The sequence below is a fragment of the Mesitornis unicolor genome, unplaced genomic scaffold (assembly GCF_000695765.1).
Source record: "Mesitornis unicolor isolate BGI_N332 unplaced genomic scaffold, ASM69576v1 scaffold10249, whole genome shotgun sequence".
NCBI classification, from domain to species: Eukaryota; Metazoa; Chordata; class Aves; order Mesitornithiformes; family Mesitornithidae; genus Mesitornis; species Mesitornis unicolor.
Genome location: NW_010205219.1, coordinates 1 through 26,485, shown reverse-complemented (window position 1 = coordinate 26,485; position 26,485 = coordinate 1). Strand labels below are relative to the sequence as shown.

At 40.4% G+C, this 26,485-nt stretch overlaps 1 protein-coding gene across 1 annotated transcript; it reads right to left on the bottom strand.

The window, feature by feature from the left end:
• Positions 1-2,843: 2,843 nt before the first annotated feature.
• SH3GLB1 (SH3-domain GRB2-like endophilin B1) lies at positions 2,844-21,948 on the bottom strand (the record flags this gene model as incomplete). The annotated part of the gene is made up of 10 exons (XM_010191334.1): positions 2,844-3,318; positions 4,301-4,532; positions 9,222-9,322; positions 9,811-9,900; positions 13,452-13,475; positions 14,990-15,028; positions 17,081-17,173; positions 17,563-17,696; positions 19,137-19,265; positions 21,807-21,948. Coding segments are annotated over 10 exons (1,092 nt in total), but the record flags the coding sequence as incomplete, so codon positions are not given.
• Between the last annotated feature and the right edge of the window lie 4,537 nt (positions 21,949-26,485).

The following is a 26,485-nucleotide window of genomic DNA, read 5'->3' as shown; positions in this document are numbered from 1 at the left end:
TCCAGTTACTTGCATGGTCTTGTCAAAATACCTTTAGGTGTCACATCTGGGCATTTCCCATTTTGCTTCTCTTCCCTCAAAACATCACAGCCATCTTCTGGAGGACTCTGCTGGAGATGCACTTGCTGGTCATTGCCTAAGCAGCTTCTAAGTAATTCTCTCAAGGTCTGTTTCAGCAGAACACTTAGTTATTAAACTTGTGTTTTTCAAATCTTTGTATTATTGCAACAGTATCTGCATTGTAGCAAGAACAACAAACACTCTCCTTACAGCACTCCTTAAAGGCATGGGACATCCTGACAACTGGAACCCACAGCCTTAACTCCATTCTTTCTTGCAGCTTCCATAATGTTCCACAAATTGCACGTTACAGAGGTACCTGAGCTGGGGACACTGTAAGAATTACTATGGCAGCACCCTAATCCACATCCTGTATATGAGATGCTAACTCCAGTCCCACAGGCAGTGGAGCTGTAACAACAGCGTTGTTGGTGGGATAATTGTGTCTGCATTTCAGAAGACTAATTAGGATGGGCAGAGTCCTATGTCACGCTTGGTATCTTTGCAGAGTCATGTACTTCATGGATATACTTCTGTCCTTCATCCACCTTCCCACACACATTTCCTTGCATTAAGACGCTACACACTTATAGTGTTACCTGTAGGCAGAATGTCCACACGGCAGAGAATTCTGCTCCAAGACACAACACTACTCTAGAAAGAAACAGAAGTGATATAACCATTATAGAAAATATCATGGTTCACAAAAAGCCCCAAACAGGGTTTCTGTTAAGAACCAGCAGGAGCTACTTTTCAAGCTTAGAAAGCATTAAAACCAGCAATTATAGTAGAAACTATTTAAAGCTAGTATTTAGTTTTCTAAAAGCGTTCGTTTACTCACGCTAATGACATTATCCCATCTGCCACAGAAGCTGCTAATCTTTGATGAGAACTCACTCAGGTTTGTTACAGAGTATACATGGGATTGCTATTCTGGTTGAAGTTGTCCAAAACCTTAGCTTTAATTAGAAAAATGAAATAAAATGCTAGTAAATATAGGGGAAAAAGGTATACACTGCATGGCAATGGAAGTATTTATCCCCCAGTGCACACACCCTTAGGGATCAATTCACAACCCACTTATCTTGCCAAACCAGTCAGTAAATATAAGGCAATGCACATTCCGTGCTTTTTTCCCATGTTTGAAATCCTATTTCCCAAATGTTTTAAGCTTTCCTGTAAGGTTTTTCTGGGCTAGTTTATCTTTTTCTTTTCCGCCTCTCCTTTCTTTCAACCAATAAAGCCCATGCTAAGAAAACAGGGAAATAACCAAAGGAATGAGAGACCCAAAGCCAACTCCAGTGACTTTCATACATATTGCAAAAATAATCAAGTCAAAAAGCAAAACCAAAGAAGTCCAGTCAAGTTTTGCTTGACAGTTCCTCACAAAACGACACTTAAAGAGTTTGACTTTTGGGAATACCTCTAGTAAAGTGTTGTTCACTTTAATACTAGTGTTGAACAAGCACTTTTCTACCAGCTTCCCTTCTCAATGGACAATCACAGAATCACAGAGCGTTAGGGATTGGAAGGGACCTCCAAAGCTCATCCAGTCCAATCCCCCTGCCAGAGCAGGAACACCCAGATGAGGTTACACTGGAAGGCGTCCAGGTGGCTTTTGAATGTCTGCAGAGAAGGAGACTCCACAACCTCTCTGGGCAGCCTGGGCCATGCTCCAGAACCCTCACACTGACAAACTTTGGCCTCATCTTCAGCTTGAACCTCCTGTGCTCCAGCTTGGGACCACTGCCCCTTGTCCTGGCATTGGCCATCCCAGAGCAGAGCCTGGCTCCTTCCTCCTGACACTGCCCTTTCCCAATGGATCCCCAGGAATGAGGGCACCCCTCAGTCTCCTCTGCTCCAAGCTCAAGAGCCCCAGCTCCCTCAGCCGCTGCAACCAAAGGTGCTGATCAGCAGCAGCCACCAAGCACCTGGTCCCAGCATCCCCCGAGATAAAGTGGATTTATGTCCATGTGGCATGTTCTGCAAAGAGAACCATTTCCATCTCAACTGAAGGAATTTCCTTCGACAAGTCCAGCTCAATTAACTAAATGTACTGGAACTTTAACAAAAATTCCCCTCAATCTATCATTTTCATCTTTCTACAGAATTAAAAATCTGCTATTTATGAAACATTTAACATCTGTTAAAGCCGTTGTTAGGGTAAAACCTTTTTTTCTTCCCACATATTTAAAGGGAGTCCTCTTGCAAACTGAAAAACGTGTAATGCTAATTAAATGTAATTAGAACATGACAATAATCTACTGTGTAAGAATTGTGGATGCAGATTTTCTTTAAAAACTATAATCTGAACAAATGTATCTTCATCTATAGGACTACTTAAATGTAGAGAGAGAGTGCGTATTTGGTTAGCAAAACGCAGTGCTTAATTTAACATAAAGGCTGATCTGCAGTTGAAAGACTCTTAATTACTAATCAAACTGAACTAGCCTCTTTTTCTGGAAAGCAATTAAAGGTAAAAAATACAAGGCGAGATGCAAAACAAGGCAGAACATATGTCACCAGCGTGTCTCAATCCACCTAAGTGCAGTTTAAAATCTCACCATACCAGCAATTTGCCTGTAATTTTCAACAGAGAAAAAACAACCACTTTCATTTTTCAAGGGCGATTAATGCACTTACAGATGCCCATATCCATGGATGTCTCCCATATCCATGTATGTCTCAGCACATCTGAGTCGGGAACAGGACCACATGGACGTCTTTAGGCTTACGTTTCACATTTGGTTTTAGTTACTCAAATAACGTGCATTACACCTGCATCAGTTCACAAAAAGTTTATTTTATGTGAAGAAAAGCTTTGCCATTAATGAAAAAATTCAGTAGAAAACAGTACCTCCTGCTTTCAATCTAGATTACTCAAAAGTAGAAGCTTGTATTAGTGAAAACTTCAGTAGAAACAAATCTGTAGGAAACATGTTCTTGGCACATGAAGTAAAAGCTTTAAACACATTAAGTTTGAATAGAGAATTTACCATGCAACCATGCTGGCATAAAAGCCAGTTTGTAATGGCTGGTGTTTGTCCCTCAAGACAATAACACGGAAGACACTTAAACCTGCTGACATCACGTTAATTGTATATAAATACGGTGTTGCCACAACCCACAGTCTTTGCTCAGGCCAACCATCTAGTTTAGCAGTTCTAAATAAGTAATAGGCACTTTGCCCTTCTGATTTCCCCTTTCACCCATCAGCCAGTCTGAATCCATGCCAGGGATACTGTACACTGTTATGACCTAAAAAACAGAAACACACCATTACAATCTTTCTTTGCCTGAAAAGTTACAGTCTACCTTCATGTGACTTCCAGGGTCTTAGAACTGAGATTAACCAAGTTAAATAGAGCATTTAATATGGGCATCCATGGAACATAGCCTAGTGCTCACATAAATTATTTCACCGGTCCATGGATAAAAAGCAGATATAGCAGCGTATTTTGAAGTCCCGTTTTTGTGATGAGATTCTAATCATTACTGTTTCCTTTCTATTGGTTTTTATCTATAAATCTTGTACACCACAATCAGCTTTAACAGGCAATCTCAAAGGAAGCTGGCTGCATGACTGAAAGACAGATGGTGTTGATGTGCTACACCTTAACAGAAAACCTTAGGCCACAGCTCCTAAGTCACTGCCCAGATAAATACTTGTATTTGACTATTTTCTAAAGTAACACATTTTAAAAAACAGTCTGAACACTTTTTTGTGGATCTCTTCTTCACAGTTCATCTCCAGTCACATTACTAAGTGGAACTCTGTTCCAGCACCCCACTTCATTGTCTGTCTCCCCCTGCTTTCTATAGACTGACTTGGAACTGGAATTGAACTTGGAATAATTGAACTGGAACAGGAATAAACACAGCACAACCACCACCATCTAAAGAAGAAGTGTTTATATTTTCATGCTCTTCCCAGATTGCAATATTTAATGTTTGGGAGATTAATTGTACTGATAACAGTGCTAAAGATGAGGTAAAAAGATGGAAGAATCGTATCTTGATTGTCTAGCAAGTGCTCTTGTAAGCCTAGGCGGTGTGACAACCGTTAACTCTCACTGTAGAGTCCTGGGGTATATGGTACAGGACCACGCTCTGAGAGTACCACTGACGTTTCATTTAAAAAATCAACTACACAGATGTTTTATGTAGCACATCTGAACTGGCAAGTCACGAGCATTCTGATTTTACTTGTAAATGATCAAGGTACACAGAAAAGCCTTACCTCATCTGCAAGTAGTGATAACTCACTGCTGTTTGCAGCATCGTAATCATAGAGGACTCGAGCCTTCCTGCTGCCGCTTGACGACTTCAGCTCACTGATGCCTGAAGTAACTACTGAATTGCTTACTGAAGGCAATGAAGCAGAGGCTGAGGCCAAGACCGAGGGAGAAGAAACGCTCTGCACAGGAGCTGAGGAAGACTGATTATTGTTGGAGAGAAAAGTAGATGGAAAGCTGTGGAAGGAAACAAACCAAAAAGATTTCGGAGTGAATCAGTCCTACACAGGGAGTTATACACATCTGCATGCCTAAGTTAGCATTCTTGTTTTTATCAGCTACAGAATAAACAGCAGCAGACAGCAGTAATAGAATAGCACCAACATTTGTATAAAGCTAAATAAAGATACTTGTTCCTGGCCTGTTTTGTATATCAAACTAATATACTTTAAAAGAAGTAAAAGTACTGTCACATTAAAACCAAAACAAAACAACACAACACAACACTTACTTCCTAAAAAAAAAAAAAAAGGAAAGCACTGGTGGCCAGACTTAATTCAGACTGTATTTTAATAAACATTCCTCTTGACAGCTCTGCCAGTAAAAACAGCCTCCACCTCCCCTGCTCATTCCTCAATTATGCGGCTGCACAAAAGACTGCTGGTGAACCAGTTCATGGAAATACAATGCAGGGTAAAAACACATCCTCCCTCTGAAAGAAGAATTAACCCCCCCCCTATTTTTCATAATCTAAACCAGTTTGTTGATTCAGCTAACTGCACGCCGTAAAGCAAAAATATTGCTGCGCTAAAGGTGAACTTATATCAGCCTAAGCCTCTCCTTTCTAGGCTGCTGCTTGTTCTGTGCCAGCTGCAGCGCTTGCCAGACCCTTCCATTAACTCAGTTCAACTCATTAACCTGCCTGAAACAAAGTGGAAAAGAAGAAGTCTATAATCTTCTACTAACTTAATGAGCTGAATTACAAAAACCTGATGAGAGCCAGAGCAGATACAAGGGAAAGAACAGAGTAACATGGATGAAAAGCAGAAGGAGCTGAGGAGCAAGAGATTTCAGGGCAGCGGGGTAGGGGGAATGGGGCAGCACGGGAGGCAGTGATGAGCTGTGAGGTTATTTCACCTCACTCTGCCCTACTTGGATGCAGTTCCGTGGCAGACTAAAGGTATATTTAGCAGTTGATGTAGTCATTCTTTGTCTCTTTGCTGCTCTACTTTGTTCCAACAGTTACCTGATTCTACCTTAAAAGCAGGTCAGCAAAGGATTTGAAAAGTTGCAAAGCTGATACAGTGAACAAAGGGTCAGGAGTGGGAGTTGGGATGGTGTAGAGCTGTAGCTGCATTTCCTTCCATCCCTTTGACCAGTCTACACATCCACTGGTCAGTCACTTCCCACACAACTTCCATCATCGGTCCTACATACGTGCTTTTTTCATTAACATCTGGGATGTGGACGTATTAAAACCCCACTCACCCCCTTTTCTTGCCTACTTTTTTGACATAATGAAGATCTATTTGTATTGTGTGTATGAACCAGTCAGAAAACAGTTTCAGCTCATCCCTTCTCACCTATGCTCCCCAGTTAAGCTCTTCTTGAAGATGCAGTTCAGTGGCAACCTTAACCATATACACCAAGATCGGTTCATTCCCACACGTCTGCAGCACTGCTGGTGCTCATACAGTCAAAAGAGGAGCTAGTTTAGGGACCTGATGCAGGTCAAAACTAAATCCATCGTTACAGTGACTGATTTTTTGATTGTGTGGCTATGAACACAGGTTTACAGTTTCATACCATACTTTATCTGGTAAATTTACACTGCCACCGAGCAGGGTGGACCCACTCCTCTACCCCTTTACTGCACAAATATTCATCTGTTAATAGACCACACAATCTGCTGCTTTTCAGCTGATTCAACAATCCGATCTAATAAAAATCATCAAGATGATTGCCAGCTTTCCATCAGAACAGCTTGTTAAACGTGCTCACCTTGCAATCATGCAATTGTTACATCTGGCTGAAGGCAAACAGCAGGGGTACATTGTGAAGGACAGAACCAGCCCCTTTAGAGTCACACCGAATCGCACATTAAAAATTGAGCAGACTTTCAGGAGACTGTTGTGAGTTTAGTTTGCAGACTGCTGCCACCAAAAGGAGGAAGCCCCACTTCTCCCCCGGGCTCACCTTGGCATCATTTGATCACAGAGCTCTGGTTCAGCTCACTAAGAGGAGACTGCAACTCCACAAAGATTTATTTCTTTGCTTTTTAATTTGCCAGATCAGTTTTTCAAAGCAGTTCACCACATTCCCCGAGCAAATCAAATGAGCAGAACAAAGGGAGGAAAACCCAGACCCCACATTCCTGTAGGGATAACTCAGCTGTGCCTCATGATACGTTTAGCACTTGATGAGCTGGCGAAGAGAGTGACTTAATTTTAAAAGACAATCAGGTGTTTCTCAATACTGCTAAATTCCTGTTTAGTACACTGCTAAACCTGCTCTCTGTTAACACAGCAATCAATTGTAAATCATCCTGCTCCTTTCAAAGGGTCACTGGTTTGTACAGATAGTGGAAAAGAAGGACAAAGCTTCGTAACCACGCTGTCAATCAGGGAAGTATTAGGTCTCACTCCTTTGCAAAGCAGTCTGGAGGCATGTTACTGGAAAGCTGCAGCTATACAGAGGCTGTCTGGGATTTTTTTGAACACTTGAGTACCAGGAGTTTCACCGCTTGTAGAGGAGAGGACTAGTAATGGGCAATCTGAAAAAATAATGGTGCCAAAGCTCAGGCTTAGCTGCCAAGGAAGGTGAGAAAACTCAGAGCAAAACCAGCTATCAGCAAGAAAAACAGCAGCCAGAGTACCAGGATATTTGAAACAGATGAAATGCTCAGCTTGTGAACTCAAATAGTCTCAATGTGATCCAGGTTAGGGTTTAGATTGTGACCCACATAAAACATGTAATACGCATCTACGCTTGAGAACCAGGTTTCTGTTTCAAGCACCAAACTGTGCAACTTAGAGGCTGAATCCCTGCGGTTCACCAACAGTCTCAAAACAAAAATAAGTCCCTCGCTGCTCTTGGCTTTCATAGGGCAAAATGTCATTAGATATGTGACAAGAACATGTGTTAACTCAGCACTAAATATCCCTTGTTAACCAACAGAGCACAAATACAGCCAAATACAACCAAAGTCTAGCTGAGCTGCCTAAGCTATTTATTGGCTACTACAACTGCCTACACAACACAGGAAGAACACTACACATACCCTTGTTTAATCAAGTGCCCTACACCATATAAACTATAAACTGAGGAACTCTTCCAAAGCAAGAAGCACAACTTAAGAGCCTGTCCCAGTGCTCTCCGTTATGGTGCAGTGGGACTTCCTTCCACAAGGAAGGAAAGACACTCCCTAGATGTAATACCGTGACAGATCTAATCCACATAGGCAGGGAAACTTCATTTGGCTGCTCAAGGCATTTAAGATTTTGCAAAGCTTCCATGCTTCTGATCTTCCAGCAGTCACAGGAATTTTATAAAAAATACTAATCAGATTATAGCCACATTCTGCTTTCCTAAAGGCAGTGTTTTCTTCAAATACACTTTTTTTATATACCTGCTAGCAGTTTACACACATTTTAAACAAAGACAGCTGTTCTGGGACTTGCTACACATCCTAAAGTAAGATATTTTAAAGGAGAACATGTTCTTCCTTAGGTTAAGGGTATTATGCTTAAAGCTTCCTAGTAAATGTATACTAGTACACAAGTACAGATTTTAATAACATCCTCTTAAAATAGTTGTGCAAACAGACTTAATTTCTAAGTTAAGAGGTGCTTGTTCTTAATCCAGTAAACATTTAATTTGCATTTATGTGCTGCCAGATTTTATAGTTGAATATTTCTTTACATGGAAAGTAATTTAAAGATGTAGCTTTTTTTTTTTACATCACAGTTTTAAAGACTCTTTTATAACGCCTTTAAACTACCAATTGAAACAAACCGAGGAAAGGAAATCAAGTGCCACAGGAAGCTGCAAGCCAGGAAAAGGACAAGACTCAAGAACCCTTTTGTATTTACTTCCTTGTCACAGAAAATATGAACAGAGATTTTATAGAGAGTTACTTAGAGTAGACACTACAGCGAACTTCTAAGTACAGACAATCCTTCAGTATGCTCACCTAAATAACCCTAAGAAAGGCTGATTTGGAAAGAAGAGTTAGAGTAGGGAACCTTTAGGAAAAGTAAGCGTGTCGATCTCTTCACTTCATCATCAATCACAAAAATGGCATCAAGAGCACAAACCAGTGTCAGACAGCTTCTTCTCTTACTTTAAAAGGCTAAATCCACAGAACAGTAAAACCAGACAAACTCACTCATTCCTCTGACTGCTTTGGGTTACTGATACAGATATTACAAAGTACATTTCTCCCCAGATACAGTATTTATGTTGACAATTCACTTAACAGTAGAGAATGCAGTTTCATTTCAAACCGGGCAATGCTCTGTAGCAAATTAAGAGGTAACAGGAATTTATGGACAATACAAAAACTTCTTCCACATTGCACAGTGGTTTTGCGGCATGAGGGGCAGGACAACTGCATGGTTACAAATAAGTCCCATGAAATTCATCACTGTGCCATTAAAATGAGGCCATGATGGGCTTACCTTCCTCAACTACAACATACATATAAAAATTTCCAGTAGATCAACCCTCAAGATGCATTAGTGATGTGTGCAGGCTCAGGGAAGTAGCTGTGCTGGGGTTATTTATTAACTACCTGAGAACAGATTCATTTCCTTTCAGCCCAGCACGCCAGTGTGCTCACCACTGTTACATCAGTGTAAGCTTTCCCACCGCTCATAAGCACTTAGAAAAACATGGTTTTTCCTGAAGTTTTTACAGTTCTACTACCTTCCAAGCTGTTTCTGGAGATCCAACATATACTGGTAACATTGTGCATAATAGGTCATCTGAGCTTCAACAAAGTCATTCAGACAGCGAAGGTGATGTGCCTGTAATAAAGCAAAGAGATCAAGATTTAGGCTGCATCAGAAAGACGTCTCCTAATTAGGTGCTAATGTCAGTATTGGCACATAGGGATTTATGCCACATAGGCACAGTGCCTGGGTTTACCAGGTAAATGGGATAAAATGTCACCAAAATTAATGTATTTGGGCACAAAAAATCAGTGGTGTATAAGCATCATGCCATTTTACCTATGTTGTACTCACAACAGAACAAATATGTTAGCACATTTTTGTGGTTTCAACATTCAGCTGATCTGACAAATAGGAAGCTGGGTTTAAAGGTTAACAGGAGACTAAAATTAAATCAAGTGGATACTAAATTACAATTCAAACAATAAAAAAACCCAGTTTGATGGTTGAACACACTGAAGTCAAACCACACAGCTCAGAGTTCCCAAGTGTAGTTCTCACTGTAGCTCTCTCTCCAAAGTGCCCCGATTTTGACTTCCCCCCTACCCGTTTTGGATACTCACATGTGTGCTGCTGATTCCTTCCAGCAGCAGCCTGGTAATCTCTGCCTGACGGTCGAATTCGCTCTGAGTAATCCGCACTTCCTGTTCAGACTGAAAGTGAGGGTGCACATCAGGTATCTGTACAGCGTGCTCTGCTACACCTTCCGCCTGCAACAGCCGTTTCATTCACAGCTACTCATACAAGTGCCTTTATCAGAAATGTCTGTGTTTGAAACATGCGCTTTTCTTTACAGATCTTTACTAGGCAAGAAGAGTCATTGCATTTTGGATTCAGAATGTCAAGGCCTTGTATACACAACAAACAGCTTTATAACCAGACACCTACAGAGTCAACACATGCAAAAGGAAGCTGGTTTTCTGCCAGCAGCATTAGCCCACCTCTCCCAGTAACAAACCAACGTTCACTGGCGTAACAGTGACTGCACCACAGCAGAGGCAGCCACAGACACACAAATGTCATTTTTTATCCAAGCTTCAAGTTAACAGGGCTCTGACCAAGTAATTTAGGGTAAACCTCACGTTATTTTTGTCACATAACTGCATAGCAATCAGTAAATCTTCAACGAGAAGTTTTAACAGGGTATTTCATAAATTAATGTCTCATACTGGCCACGGAGCTATGACAACTATCTGGAGCTAGTAATCGAGGCATCTTTAAAAATAAATAAATCAAAACTATAGCAAGTATTTTGAATTCAACTGGAGTTGAAATCCTATTAAAATGATTGGATTTAAGTTTCATGGTTAAATAATTAAAATTACATTTCTTCCTTATTTAGAAATTGCTGATATGTAACAAGTTAACAATGTTACAGCAGTTTTAAAGGACTTCCACCTAGCACAAGCCAAAATTACTTGAGTATTTTTCTAGGGGGGGAAAGAGGACAAAAACCACACAAATACATAAAAATATCTCCAAGATTTACTGTTCCAAGACGGAATGTCCTCAGCCTGCAACCTGGATTACCTTGCCTCAATGCTTATATGCATTTAATACCATCCCTCTACAAACAACCACAAAGGCATTAAGTCAAAGATGCAGCAGCTGCTGTTCTCAACAAAAGAGAGTAAGGAAATATATCTTCAGGAAGCTCAATGAGGTGATACTGATAAAACACTGATTTCAACAGGATTTTATGTGCTCACAAACATTCTGCTCTTGCATGCACTAATGCCAATCAATATGAAAGGTTGCATGGACAGATCACAATCTCAGTAATGAGCACAGAAAAGCGATGCAGTTACCCAAGAAATGTTTTTTACCTGAAGTCACTGCAGCAGGGGAGGCGTACACGTAAACTAAAGTGAGGAACAGCTATGGAGTACTGTGTGTACCGTACTGAAACTGAGATAGCAGTGCACGTGTCAGGTTACAGACTCACTAGCCTTTCAAAGTTTGTTGAGGCAAGAATCTTCACTTGGAATTTTCCTATTAAATCTGTACTAATATCAGTGAAATCCACCTGACAGTCCCCGAGAGAAATGGAAGAACAAATGGGGGAAAAAAGCGAATCTGGTGGCTAAGAGGGGAGGAAAAGCACTCCCTTCTATGTTAACATCATCTTCATTTCGTTAAAAAAACAAACCAAACAAAAAATCCCCACCAAACCAAACCAACACCAAACCACAAAGATAGAAATCAGAGGTAAACCATTTATCTGGAGATAAACAGTCTAGAGTGCCCTGCTCCTCCAAGTCAGCAGTTGCTAATGTGTTTCCTTCTTCCTGCCAGGTAAGTCAGTACACGAGAATAGGAACATAAATATCCATCAGAACAACTCTAATTGTTTCTACAGTATCCTAGCACATCAACTACTTTCTGCAAGAAAAGGCGAAGCCAGTGATGTGGTAACAAGTATTAACCTTTAAACACATTGCTTTACAAAAGCCCGATGCACTGGGTTTGTAGATTTATATGAACTAAGTGATGTGATGTGTTTAATCTGGTTTGCTCACCCTTATTTTCAGTACTGCTAGGTGAACAGTAGCAGCTCAGTGTGTCTGTTCTACACCTTGTGGTAAAGGTGAAAACCAGCCCATTTTCAACCTGGGAAGCTTGTGGCCTGATCACCTTTGTCTCTGAGCAGAATGAAGAGCTCACAACACAAGCCTAAACTTTCCAGTGACCCCCAGGTGCAGTCATATCCTGGTTTTGGAACAATTAGAAAGCCTCCCAGGGTACCTCCCATGAAAAACACTCAAAATGGTACTTACAAGTTCAGCATATGAACACAATTTCTGAATATGAGTATTCCAAAGTTCATCATCTCCCCAGATTTCACATAAGAATATGTGAGCTCTCAGAAACACTGTGCAACCCCGTAGCTAAGGGATGACACTCTCATGAGAGCACAGGAAATATAATCACCTTCCTAAGGATTTGTTAGACACGCTGTCAATAAAACAGCGGTACTGTAATTGATCTAGAGATTACTGGACAGTCTGAGAACCTTGCTGGGAAGCTTCTTAGATTTAAATAGAAGACACCTATGAACCTCTTCCTCCAACTTCCAAATACAGAAGGACCGACTGCCTTTAGAGACCTGGATGGATCTCTGTTCCTTTGGCAGAACAAGTGTGTTGTAGCTTCTTCTCAACAGTTTCTACTGTCTATATGCTTAATTAAAAAAGGGGACTTTGAATTGCATAATTTATGACAAGATTTAAAGCTTTTTGTCTCCTTTACACTACGGTTAAGCACTTCATATTATTTCTTTTTCTCTCCAAGACACAATCTGTTAGACTTCACTATCCTTATGGCCACTTGTCATCGTCTCTGAAAGGCAAATAGTTGTTGTTTTATAGCTTCAGGATCAGTCTTCATCCCAGCAATACTGCTCCCCTGCTATCTTTCCCCCAGAACAGTACCAAGTACTCCAGCAGACAGGTTTGCTGCTTCCAAACTGGTACTTTATTTAAATAGTAAAATAATTCCCAAACTTGGGGACCAACCCATACTCCAAAACCCCTGCCCCCAGCTACTCTTAATTTTCATTTCCCCTCCTCCACAGAAATCCCCTTAGAAGTTTCCTTTTAATTGTTAGCACAGCTGCTCACAGCCTGCTCCCAGTACTGCTGTGTCAGAGCCAGCGAACCTGAGAACAGCCCTTCTCGTGGCACCAGAGCCACTACCGCTCGATTTCTGGGAACAAAAACACCCCAAAAACCTTCAGAAGAGTCTCCTCTGAGTCTCCTGCATGCACTCCAGCATTTTAGCTACTGTTCCAAGTTCTGGTTCAAGTTGAAGATCAGTGTTTTTCAGGAGAGTTTGGATTCCTAGACCCCAACATTTCTGAAAACATTCAAATGAGCTCATTCTTAAGAGCTCATTCTTAACAGGATGCCACACCCGTCAGTTTTGAGAGACAAGTCCCGTAGCTCTTTTTCTACTGTATCTTGTCACATGAGAATCACAAGGCACTAAGTGACAGTTGGCCAGGAACAGCTTAGAACAAAGCAAACCTCAGGCGTTGTTTTGCCACCGGAATTTGGAAGGCCCTGGAGGGACCCAGTGTGATCTGAGGTAACGCACCAGGCTGCCAGCATTAGACTGAAGTCAACAACATGCAACATCCTTTATTACATTAGACCAACATAAGTCATGGTTTCAGAATTCTGCGATTTCTAAATTGTTTACTTACTTTCGTCACCTCCTCAGCCCATATCTAGACAGCATTAAGTGGGGGGGAAAAATAAAAACACACATACTTAGATATTGGTGGTAACTCTAATACAGGTTTCAACCATACTTTGGCTTTTAACTACTTTCCTGTCCTCAGAACTTCACAGGATTTGAGAAATGCTGCAAGTCTGTTGCCAAAAGCCCTTCATATACAATGAAATTACAATGAGTATGGATAGCCCTACATCTGTGAAATAGATTAGACACTGAAGAGTGTGTGACTTGCAGGACTTAGAGGTTACAAGAATCTACTTAAAAGAAGCTATTACAACATAAGACATAACTACTTAGAAAGTAACATGAATCAGACAAACTCAATTACCTTAATGTATTAAAATATTGGAAAACTATGGAAAGCTATTCTAATTCTAACACCAGGTTGGGTAAAGACTGAAACAGATGAATGATTTCTCTTGCTAATTCCATTGCCAGTTTCCTATTTCACAAGCATTTTTACTGAAGCCTAAATTTAATTAAAAATGCTACATGGATATCTTCAACTGAGTACCAAAGTAGTAGCAAGTCGTACAGCAAACTAACAGACCTGCAGGGCATTTACTCTAGAAGTTAATTACTGCAGCTTGCTGCTCAAATTCCCTCTCGCAATGCAGTTCTTTAACCCTCGTTTTGTGCAGCTGTGAGATGACACAATCAGGACTTTGGTAAGAAGAAACGTGGATAAAGGTTGCAGGAGCAAGTTGTAACCAACAAGGTTATTCGCACCTCTATCTGGTCGTGCCTGAGAAATCAGGAACAGGGCTCGAGATGAGACCCACTGTGCTGTGCAGACCACAGACCCAGAGCAGGACGGGCTGAGCAGCACAGTCTGTGTTGTTCGTAATTAACCTCCTCCTTCTCACTTTCACAATTATGGGGCTAAAAACAGCTGCGCTGATGAGCCCCTGTAACAAGTTTAGGATATGGTGTACTGTAAGTTACAGAATCACTGAATGGCAGGGGTTGGAAGAGGCCTCTGGAGATCACCCAGTCCAACCCCTCTGCCAGAGCAGGATCACCTCATTAAACAACTGGTGTGATTTTATTCAGTTCCAGTTATTTGTAAAACATTGCTTGAAGGGAATTATCTCTACATATTCCTGGCTATTTCATGTCTCTCACTCCTACTCATAATAAAAAAAACATAGAAGAAATAACTCCTTTCCCTCCAATGGGTGAAATTAATTTCAGAAGTAATAAAAAAATGCAGCTCCTTTGTATCCTAAGTTTACATCCCTAAACTCACAGAAATCAGAATATAATACTGAGCATTTCAGATGATCAGAAATATTCTGATAAAAACAACATCTAATGCTGTACTGACATAAGTGTACTTAGTACACCACAGCAATCCAGTTTGGAATGGAAAGCATCTGAAACAAGACCGAATGAGCTGGATAGCAAGAGGAAACATTTGATACGAGAATGAATGAACACAGGAGGCCAACAAACCTTTAGCCATTTTACATGCAGCAAGTTGAGCACGTAAGAGACATTTACCATAATGTTATTCTCTTCAGGCTGAGAGGTGTTTAGTTGCTTAAGTGCATAGATAAAAGACAAAAGCAAGTTACAACACTGAATATAAACAGGTGAACAGATTATTGGCACAAGCTAAGCAAGACTGTGAATTGAATACAGATAAATAAAACTGGTTAGATTTCTATTTTAAATACCGATCTCTTAAGCTAAATCAGTTGTACAGTAAGCATGGGAGAATGTAATTTTATCAAAGATTAAATATCTTTATAACAGGGGAGAAAACAGTAAAATGTAGATACAATTTATCACCTTATCCTGTCAAGGAAAGTAGTGAAACAGAAAAGTTAGCATCATAATTCAATACACTTTGCTAACGATCAGTTCAGCACTGTTCATCTGGTGTCTTCCTTCATAAACCAGTGAGCCAGCACGAGAGGAATCGTTCACATCACACCTACATCCAGGCTAGTCCTTATTTCTGTATTTCAGAGGATAAAGTAGAGATGAAATTTGCTCACTTCTCTGGGAATTCTACAATCCAATACTTCTTAAAGATGCACACTGCTGTTAACATGTAATTAAAATTGAAGTATAGGCAAGGTAGTGAATTAAGAGGCCATGGTCTCTCAATATATGAGTATTTAAGGCTGGTCAAGCAGTAGGAGCAGCAATTGGCAATAACTCTGTCCCAGCACTAAGCTCTGGATGCCGACATTTGAGTTGTTGTTCCATCACCAGTGTGGAGCCTCTCTTTTAATACTGAGTGCAAGTGGAACAACTTCCTTATGGTTTTTCTGTTGCTTTAGAAAGTAAGGTAAATACTCGCTACCACACCACAAGGAAGTTAATAACCACAGCACTTCCCCACACCGCCCCAAAGCCTCACTGAACAAATCCAGGTAAAGGAGCAGTTCCCTGCTCATTGCTTCTCTATCCACCGCTTCCAGATGCCACTGCTAGATGACTCAAATGTTGCTCTGCTCTCCACTGTGAGTCTTACAATTTAGGAAAGCTTCTCGACTAGAGAAGTAACTTTTTTTGCATAAAATTTGCATAATACAAGGGAAATGCATTCACAAACTTAAGACATACAGACACTTTAAATACACAGGGATAGTGTGCATGACGTGGAGGACTGAGACACAGAAGTAGAACTGTCAGATAGGGATGATGTTTTTTTAGAAGGATCACCATCCCAAAAACATGAGGTGCTTCATCTACGTAGCTCAGAGATGATGCTTCCGAGATCTTTCACGACAGCGATCCCTTTGGAAAAGCCAGCAAAATCTGACAGTCCCACTTCTGCCTCTTCGTCATGCATGCTGTCCCCACATGTTTAAATTGTCTGCATTCTTTTGGCATCTGTGTGCATTAATATTTACAGGAAAAACCACTCTCCATTACCTGCTGCACTTTTAGGAATGCAGTCAAAAGACAGCTATGAAAATACTATAAGCATACCCTACTGAAATTGCATACATTCCATTACCAATTCCTCCACTTAGAGGCATTTTAGGAGTTTAAAAGCAAAAGCTTTTTAGTTTATAGTAATTTTTATCTCCCGGAACAAGGATTTCTTGAGGGAATAAGAATGGATATGAAATCTGAGTTTACGAGTCTTGCCCTGTTTGGTGATATGAAGTAGTAAATAATACAGAAAGAATAAACTACAAATAATTTTGATATAGGGAAGTTCAGTCTAGACAGGTTCATCAGTTGGAAGTAATCATACATACGCTTCAATGCTCATAGAAATTCAAATGCCAAGACTTGACCTCTGAATGCTAGGTACTCACAACCATCTTGACAGAACGCTTCAAGCCATTTTTGGCAGCATAGGCTCATCTAGCATAAAACAAGGGGACAATATTTACTTGGGTCAAGTAAGTTCAATTCGATGGAATATCTAAAACCAGGAGACCAACACCTTGACCAGCAATTCTCCTCTGTTTCCTTGTGTTCCACTGAGGCATTTCTTACAAAGTATCTAGAAAAATAGCGAGGGTAGGAAGCTACGACAGGAAACAACCAAGCAGCCAAGTTTATAAATATAAATCACTAAGTTTGAAAGTTACGGACAAATTAAAAACAAATTAAAAATCCACTTACTGCAGCTCGAGCTTCTGCAACTTTTGCCTTCTTCAATCTGGTTTTGGCTGCATCCAAATCTAGCCTTTTATTTTGTAATAGTTTACGTTCTTTCTGAAAGCGAGATGGATGAGCTTGTGAGAACAGGTACACACACTTAGAAGCAAAAGCCTGTCTACTAAAGAAGTGTTTGTGATCAGGTATCACACACAGAAAGGTTCTTCAGTTGAACAGAGGTAGAATTAGATCCTAACTATTCTCACACATTTTACACTCAAGATAGATACTTCTAATGGAACAACTGCTACGAAAAGCAAGTTTTCAGAATTATTTTTATTTTAACTGGTCAAAAGGAAGGAAAATACACCAAAGGCACCAATTTTACCTGACTTTTCCTACATTACTCTGAGGAAAGCAATAATGCACAGCTCTCTACTACTTCATTTTGAGGACTTACAGTCACGATTGTTGTGAAATGCTGAAGGATGCACAATTCAACTTACAGTGATAGTTTTGTAGTCTCCTTCGATAAAGTTTCTTAGGGGAGTGAGAAAGTTAATAGCAGATGTTTGAATTAGTTCTCTGTCTGCTGTCCCAATTCGCTTTTGTGTTTCTCCACATTTAATGAGTGCATTTCCTGTAAAGGAAAATAAAACACGTTACTTTCATAGCGATTCAGGCAGGAAGTGTAGGCCAGCAGTTAAAGACAGTGCGATGCCATCACAAGAGACTTCAACAGAAGCCTGGATCAGTTAGAAAAAAGAAACAAACAAAAAAAACACAAACAAACCCCCCCACCCACAGAAAAGAAACAACGACCCACACCAAACCAACCCACACACCAAACAAGCCCATTTTTATTAATAACAATCACAGGTCAAGGAAAGATTTCAATGACAACAGACACAGCCTCGTAACTGACTACGGCCACTGCACTGCGAACATCTCTTTTAGAACTGGCTATACACCTACTTATTCTGATCAAACAGCCTCCTGCCCTTTTACTTGAATTTTGTGTACGTCCGGAGAAGTCGGCAGCAAGGAAAAGAGCCCACTTAACTACTGGTAAATAAAGTGCTTTTCCCCGTCCCCATCAACTCCAACTTCTACATACACATTTGTACCTTAACAATACTCTGAAATTCAGTTAGGTACTGAAACTGAAGTCAAGGTATCAGGAATAGTTATGACAATAATGTTTCAACAGCCTGACACAGCTGAGCTAGAAAGACACTAAGTTTTCAGAGAACCAGAATACTTTGTGACACCCCAGGAAGGCTAACAACGTATCGATCTTTATGCTTGTAGTTCATGTTACTTGCCGGAATTCTAAAAACTCTGCAAGTCAAAGGACAGCGTGCCTCCAAGTACAACTCTGCCTGATGTTAGAGAGCAAGGCTTGAGGCTGATGATCAGAAAGAAGGCCATAGGTAACAGAATAAAACCATGCAGAAGTAAGAGGAAAAGAGCCTGCCATTCTTGATTTTTGTATTCAAAAAATACCTTTTAATAATTATATAATTAATTAATTATAATTAATGCCAGAGTAAAAACATTAGACATAACACCCCCAACCCTCCTATCATAGGTATTTAAATTTGCTGGAGAAAGAAGGCGATTTAGGTTGTGTTCTACATTCTCATCTTTAGCAAAATACTGTAATTAAGAAAAGCAGGAATACAGTCAAGTTAGAGAGGCTTCTTACTACAGAAGGGAATTTTGGATAACATTTTCACTCCACACCACAAATAAAAGGCATAAGTGTTGTCAGATGTGCGAATGCGTTCCTTTAGCAAGGAAACCAAATTTCAGAACTAGTTGTTCTGGTAAGAAAATCCACAAAGACGGCTGTAATTCCAGCAGTAGATTCTGTTTCTAGATTTGGATAGAAACCTCATCTCTGATCTCCTAATGCTCAAAAGTATACAGCAAGTCATATCAAGCCGACACAAAAGTCACTGAAGTGTTTTATCTAGAGGAAGATGAGAATTATCATTTTACATGAAGAAAACTACATCCTTACATTTCTTTCCCCCATCATTTCTGCAGCACAAGCCATTTTGTTACTTCTACTTACCATAAGCTGTTCCTGGGCCGAATTCATTCCCAGCATCAATCATATACTGGCCTAATAACTCTGGATTATTCATGCGACTTGGTGCTTTGCGGTCCAGCTTCTCATAGACAAATTCTTCTATTCTGGCATCTAACAAAAATGACTTGAAATCATTACTGTCATTCAAAACACAAGTTAGAAATAGAAACAACAAAATGAACAGGAAAAACAAAAAATCATGTCAAAATTCAGACATTAAGCTCAACACTATGTGAACAACAGGAAGCCAGAGATACTGTTCTTGGAAACAGACTGTACTCCATGTCTGTTGTGTCATGTTCATGTGCTTTTCAGAGCCACCTCTGAAAGTGAAAAATTATCCTTGTCCTCTGCCTTCTATCAGTGTATTTATAGAGTTTTTCAAACTTATGTCCAGAAGTCTTCACTGTAAGAGCATAACAATTGTTCACCAGAATTAGCAGTGTGAGAAGTAAGTTCAGCAGCTTCTGTAGGTTCCTTGTTAAGATATTCTGAAAGCTTGGTATCCTCAGAAATCACCACCTCTCTTTCCCACTCCAGCTGCTTCCTTGAAATGCTCAGAAACAAGCCACTACAGATCTGAGTGTTTCATTTCATGTTCCCATTGTTCCTTAGTTGGAGCAACAAAATTATCAAAAACTGGTGTGACTATACGATCATTAATACTGATCTATTACAGTACCGAGCCACAGTGTGGTTCTTAGGTGAAAAAGCCTCACAAACAGGGACACCATTAATTACAACAGCAAACTCCTCAGATCCAACTGTTCTGACTTCCTATTTAGCTCACTTTATTTATGCAGTCCGTATGAACCACTTTCTGTCTGCAATAGCAGAGATGACCACAAAGAAGCTCTGCAATGAACAAAAATGCCAACTTGATGCAACCAAAAATACTGCTGTTAATTAGATAACTTTCATCAGGATTAGATCAAGTAACCACTCTCACGAAGATCACAAAAATTAACCTGACACAGACAAACATGGGTAGCCGGGCACCAAAGGTGATCCAAAAATGATCCAAATTCATTGTTTTTTCTTTACTCTGTGTATACTTATTTTGACTAAATGACAAAAGACCTGAAAGGTAATCTACAATTATTGGATATTACATGGGTCTGACCTACAATACAATTTAAAAAGTGTTTTTCCTCCCCCAGACATTGCATTAACAACCACCAAAAGAAGTTCTCCACAGCACGTGATGATCCTTCCAAATCCGCTGCCAAGCAGCTGAAGTTACATCCACAAACGAAAACCACTGCTTAACGCCGAGTATTTTTAGCCGTCAGAAAACTGACTGGTCAGCGTAACTGGGATACTACCACATATCATCCTTCTACTGAACCTCCCTCCCGCAGCTCTACCAGCCCACAGTTATTGACTCGATATTCTGCAATTCCAAGTTTGTGAAAGAGTCAATACATGTTACAAATACTGAATGAAACAAACAAGACAGCTATTTCTTCTGGCCTTCTGTAAACCATATTGCATCCTTCCCACAGGATTACTTCTTCTGGTTTTCATATTTGTTTGTTGTTGTTTGTTTGTTTTTTTAAATACTGCTTTTATGCAACTAAAGGACGCAACTATTATTATTCCAAAATAATACTTCAAAGATCAGCACTATGAAGAATGTGTCTATTGGGCATGCGAGAAGTGCTATCAGTGTACGATTTACCTTTACTAATAAATGCTAACTCAGTATGTCAGCACAAGGAGAGTATTTGCTTTCAGTGCATAGGTATTAGCAGTATTTTAATTTTATCATCTGAGTGAACCTAAAGGAAGTTTCATTTTTTGTTTGTAATAGTAGTTCACCCAGTGGCGAGCGACCAAGTCTTGCCTTGAAATCTAGATCTAAACACTACGTAAACTCCTACAGCTGCCAACTCCAGTACAACTGCCACAAATGGCTGAGAGAACTGTAGGATTTGAGTCTAAAACAGACATTCACAGCGTTACTGCTCATAGCAGCAACTTCAGAAACAAACAGAATTAACACATCAGAAAACATCCTCCTACCTATGATTTTTTTCTGTTACTGTTACAGTCAGATTCACCAGTGATGGAAGCACATTTGAAACCTTCTTGCATTGCCCAAGTATGGTGTATAAAATGCTGGCAAATGGTAAAGACTCAGCATCTGGAGAAAATCATTCTTTAGTAAAGGAATTGTTAAACACAGACATTTCAGTTCACCTGGCCAGCTTCAAAATGAATTGTATTGTGCAGATAGTTTAAAGTAAAGAAACAGTAATGACATTTCTTGAGCCATTGCACCTACTCCATGAAGAGCTTTAGACTTCTTACAGCTACCTCAGACTTGTGGAATTACAGTGGGAAATTCAATTAAACAGGAAACAACTCAAAAAAAACAGCCAACCTGATACTGCCGAGGGTATGGAACCAATGTATAGCTTGAAGAGCTCTGTCTAAAGCTTCTCCCATTTGAAGGGTTAAGGAAGTACCAGGAATTGGTACACTGCCTCTGATTCAGCTCTTCAAAATGTGCTTTCCCTAACGTCAGCTTTCAAATTTTAAACCTGCTTTATTTAGTCATAGCTTACACAACACCTGTTACAGTAAACATTTACATTGGCAAATCTATCGGTTCAAAAAGTGCAAACAAAATCTTGAAGAGATCCTTACTTGGATTTGGCTGCAATAATACTTCTGTTTGTTTCATTATTTTTTCTGTCCACAGTTTAGTGCATTCTGCTTTGCTGAGAAGGTTCTCAAGGTGAGCATCCAGTTCAGTCTTCTCCGCTTGACCAAGCTTTTCTTCTGTGAACTACGAGTTAGGTTGAAAATACTCAGTTAGTTCATAGAAACCATTCCCAGGACAAGTTTAAGACAGTAACTATTCACTCATATTAGCTGCAGATCATGTTTTCAAAGATGTAACTGTTATTCAATCAATAAAAATATGAGGATAAATTTGAAAGTTAAGTACAACAACAAACCCTCCCTATCAGGTGATAAAGGGGGCGGATGGGTGTTAATCTGACCAAGGGAAGGAAGGTAATTTACAACATTATGAAGAAATCGCCTGCTCTACCTGGTACAGAGAGTTCTCACTTGAAGCATCTTGTCCAATTCTGCACAGTGCTCCTTGAAACAGGAGCCAAAAGGAAAGAGAGCATAGAGGTAACACAGGCAATTAGGAGATTACTTCAATCTTGTATTTTTTATAATAAGTTCATCCCTTCTCCCACAGCAAAACCTGAAGACGTAGCTGACTGTCATTGCAGCTACCTTTAATATGTTTTAAAAATGTTATCCTGTCCACAATAAACAGGACAAAAAGCAGTGAGTTTAAACTTCAGCATGAAGATATAAATCAGAATTAGACATTGTGGAAAGCTTTTAAAGACAAGAATTAAATGCTAAAATAGACTTTCCTGGGAAGTTGCAGAATAAATATCTTTGGGGTGGGGGATGTTTTGCTTTGCAGAACAGGGCAAATCAATGTTTGAGGAACAGTTTAGATACAACTGATCCCGTTATGCCTTACAGAAAGAGTAAGATGACCTCTGCTGTCCTCTTCCAAGCTGTGTTTTCAGTACAGTGTAACTCTATTTAGCAAAACAAATCCACCTGACGATCCATTTAACTCGATATTAAATTCATGCCAACTCTTATTAATCCACAACCAGCCTGTACTTCAATCCCAGTTCTCTGGGAGAGGAGAAAGCCACGTGTTTCCCATCAGGGAACCAAGCAAACCGGAACTGAGGGCTTTGCCTCTCCTCAGAGCAGCAGTTCCTCATGACAGAGATGATCTCATCACTTGACAGCCTGTTCAAAGTCGGGCGTTTTCAGAAGAACCTGGCTTATGATTAAATCCCTGACAAGCTTACCACAGAGAACAAACGAGAAGCGTTTTGACTGTTAAACTTCGTTCTTAAGTTCTTCAGCAGGGTATTTAAACTCGCAGTAAGAAACAAGAATAAGAGGCAAGTAAACTGCACTGTCCACGTTTGCTTTCATTTCCATCACATGTAGAATAAAACCAATTCATGTCATGCACATCTAAAGTCTAGACAAACCCTGCAACATTTGCAGTTCTACATAAAAGCAAGCGGCTTTTGTGAGAAAGTTCAGTTGTATAGAGAAGAATGGAATTTATTTATGGATTATCACTACTCTGGTTTAAAAGGCACTTTAAAAAGATGTCAGGTACCATAAGTTGTTCTCAAACACTGTTTACAGATTCATTAGAATACAATATGAATGGTTTTGAAATGATCTTTTACTAATTGCAGGTAAGAGTATTTGGCTATGAAATGGGTTTCCTATTAATATTTCCATAAATCTGTTCAGCTGTGAGAAGACTGCTTAGCCAATGTTAGATTTCACACATACACTTACAGGAAAAACTTCATTTTACCAACACTGAGCAGCATGGTCAACAGCAGTTTGACAGAAGCATGGTGTCCAGCATCCGTGTAATGTAACACTGCTGCCACTCTGATTTCCCATCTCGGTTACCCTGAAACCTGAATTTGAGCTGGTCTTTCTGTTTTATGTCCTTTTTCAGATATTCCTCCATGCCTTCTGAAGGATAAGAAATAAATAAGGAATGTGGTCCTATGAAGCAGGAATTTTTCTTCTGCCTAGAAAAACTGTTCCGAGACAGGCAGATACCAATGGTTTTCTACTTCGTGTGGCGCTCTAAAAAAGTTTTGCTTTCCTTTTTATTAAAGCTTAAAAAACATGTCATACAGAGATACTTAATGTAAGCACTGCTGGAATAAATCATATCAGTGAGTCATCTAATCCATCTATCTTCATTAAATTCAAAATATACACACGAGTTGCCTGAACGTGACCAGCTCACGCAGAAGGAAATTGTACTGGTTTGTGTACAGCTGGCTTATCACAGCTCAATCGACACTTCAAGATTATACTGCAAAATTACTAGAAGGAGAAATTACACTAAGATAAGTCTCAAACTTCAGGCAGAAGTAATGAACAATCAAAGTGTAAAACCTCAGCTCATTCCCAGCTGCTACTCAAGCAGTTTGATTTTAGAGCCTGGCGAGGGGGAGGACTCACACTCCTAATACTACACTCCACAGCATTATTTATTTCACCTCAGATACCACTAACCATAACCATTCACTGCTCTGTTCCACAAACTGCAACTACTGCAAGACTGACTGAGGATTCCTTCAAAGCAGGAGGAAATCCCAGAATGTGAGGAGCTGGAAGGGCCCTGCAAAGCTCCCCCAGTGCAACCCCTGCCAGAGCAGGATCACCAGAGCAGTCACACAGGAGCACGGCCAGGGCTTTGGGTGTCTCCACACAAGGAGACTCCACAACCTCTCTGGGCAGCCTGGGCCATGCTCCATAACCCTCACACTCACAAAGTTTCTCCTCATCTTCAGCTTGAACCTCCTGTGCTCCAGCTTGGGACCACTGCCCCTTGTCCTGGCATTGGCCATCCCAGAGCAGAGCCTGGCTCCTTCCTCCTGACACTTAACCTTTACATATTTATAAACATTAAAAATGTAGGTTTTGGATTAAGATGGCCAGTAGGCTTGGTTTTCCTGTAAATTACTAGCTAGAACATAGCAGTCTGAACACTGTATAATCTCATCCCCAGAAGGAACAAGTTTCCTGGAACATGAATATCAGGTTGTGGGTAAAACAGCCCCAATCTCCTTGTCACAGAAAAGTCTGATAAGCCTGTGAAACACTAAGAAGATGTTCACCATCTTGTAAAGCAGCTGAAACAAGTCAAAATGGAAATTTTAAGTGATTTTTCTACACACCATCTTATACTGCTGAACAGTTTCCTAGAGTTTGATGGGAAATGCAGAATTACAGAACTGTAATTTTTAATGGAAGACACAAAATCCACACCCAGATAATATCTAAAAAATTTCACAAAATTGTTACCCTTTAATATCTGTAGGCCTTATATAGTAATTTTAAAAACAAAAAAACCACCAACAAAAACCAAACAAAAACAAACACAGAGGAAGCAACAGCAGCACACGGAGTATGAGCTACTGAGATTGTAAGAACATGGTAAGGGATTTGCTCTTGTACCTTGACAGCTTCATTAAACTTCTCCTTTTAGGGGAAAGTGGCAGCTGGTAGAGAAAAATTATTACTTCCCCATTTCCACTGAATTTTAATTTAGATTAAGGAGATAACTGATGCAGCTATTCAGATGTAAACCAACAATGTAGATAGAGAATAGTGGAGCAAACCACGGTTCACACACCTTTAAACCACGACAGACGGCAAAAACCTACATTAGATTTAATGCAATAAGCCAATTTAAATGTAAAAAGTCAAGATAAAAGAGATAAAAATCACAAGGTCCTGTCACAGGATCTCGCAATGAAGAGTGAACTGCATCTCCCTTTCTTCCTTGTCCAACAAGAAAAGGGAAAGGGGAGGAGGCTAGAAAGGAAGAGATGATCTGGGAAACACGTAGACCTGGAAGAAGCCACGGGGGGGGAGTGGAAATAGGAAATAACTCCAGCACAAAGACTGCTTTAAGTTCATTTAAATTTGAGCAACAATGTTTTCTGACGAGTTTGCATTTTCAGAGCTCTGCTGCACTGCTGATCATTGGTTCCGCCTGTATATTGAGATTTAGGCAGTACATCAGAGCGATCAGACCAGATAACAACCTTAATCACATCCTAAACGCGACTGTGACCCAGCAAGAACTCAGGAGAAACAGAAGTGGATTACTGGGCACTGCCTGGATGTCCACCTCCCGACAGGAAATCTGTTCAGGTTTGATTATATAAAGAAAGGGGATTAGGACTCAAGACAACAGCTAAGGAACAAAAGCCAATTATAGTGCCCTTCGCCTGAAGAAAGGGGAAGACCAGCTCAGAAACAATGGGTTACCAAACAAGCTCCAAAACGATACTAAAGCTCAAACCAAACCAAAAGGCGTAAGCGGACAGACACTTTCACGTGTCACATCAGAGTTCAAATTGGACCGATCGGGCAGCAGGGCACATTTTTAGCAGCCAGGGAAGACACTGGCCTATTTCAGGCGAGACACACCTTTGTCCTTTCCATGCACAAAGTCCAACCCCATCTCCTTCCAGCTTATGCCCGCTCAACTCGTCCCCCCCAGCCCAGGCGCCTTCTCCTTTCTTTGCCTGTCCTGACCTTGGGCTGCCTCAGCCTCCCCCCGCCAGCCCCCGGGAGCAGCTGTTTTGCAACCAGCCCAGACAAAATCCCCTGGTCCTGCCAAGCCCAGGGCTAGCAGGGGACCCGCGGGGGAAGGAGCTGCCTTGAGAAGGAGACACCTCACAGCAGCACATCGCTGTCTTTGCCAGGGGTCTGGGCTC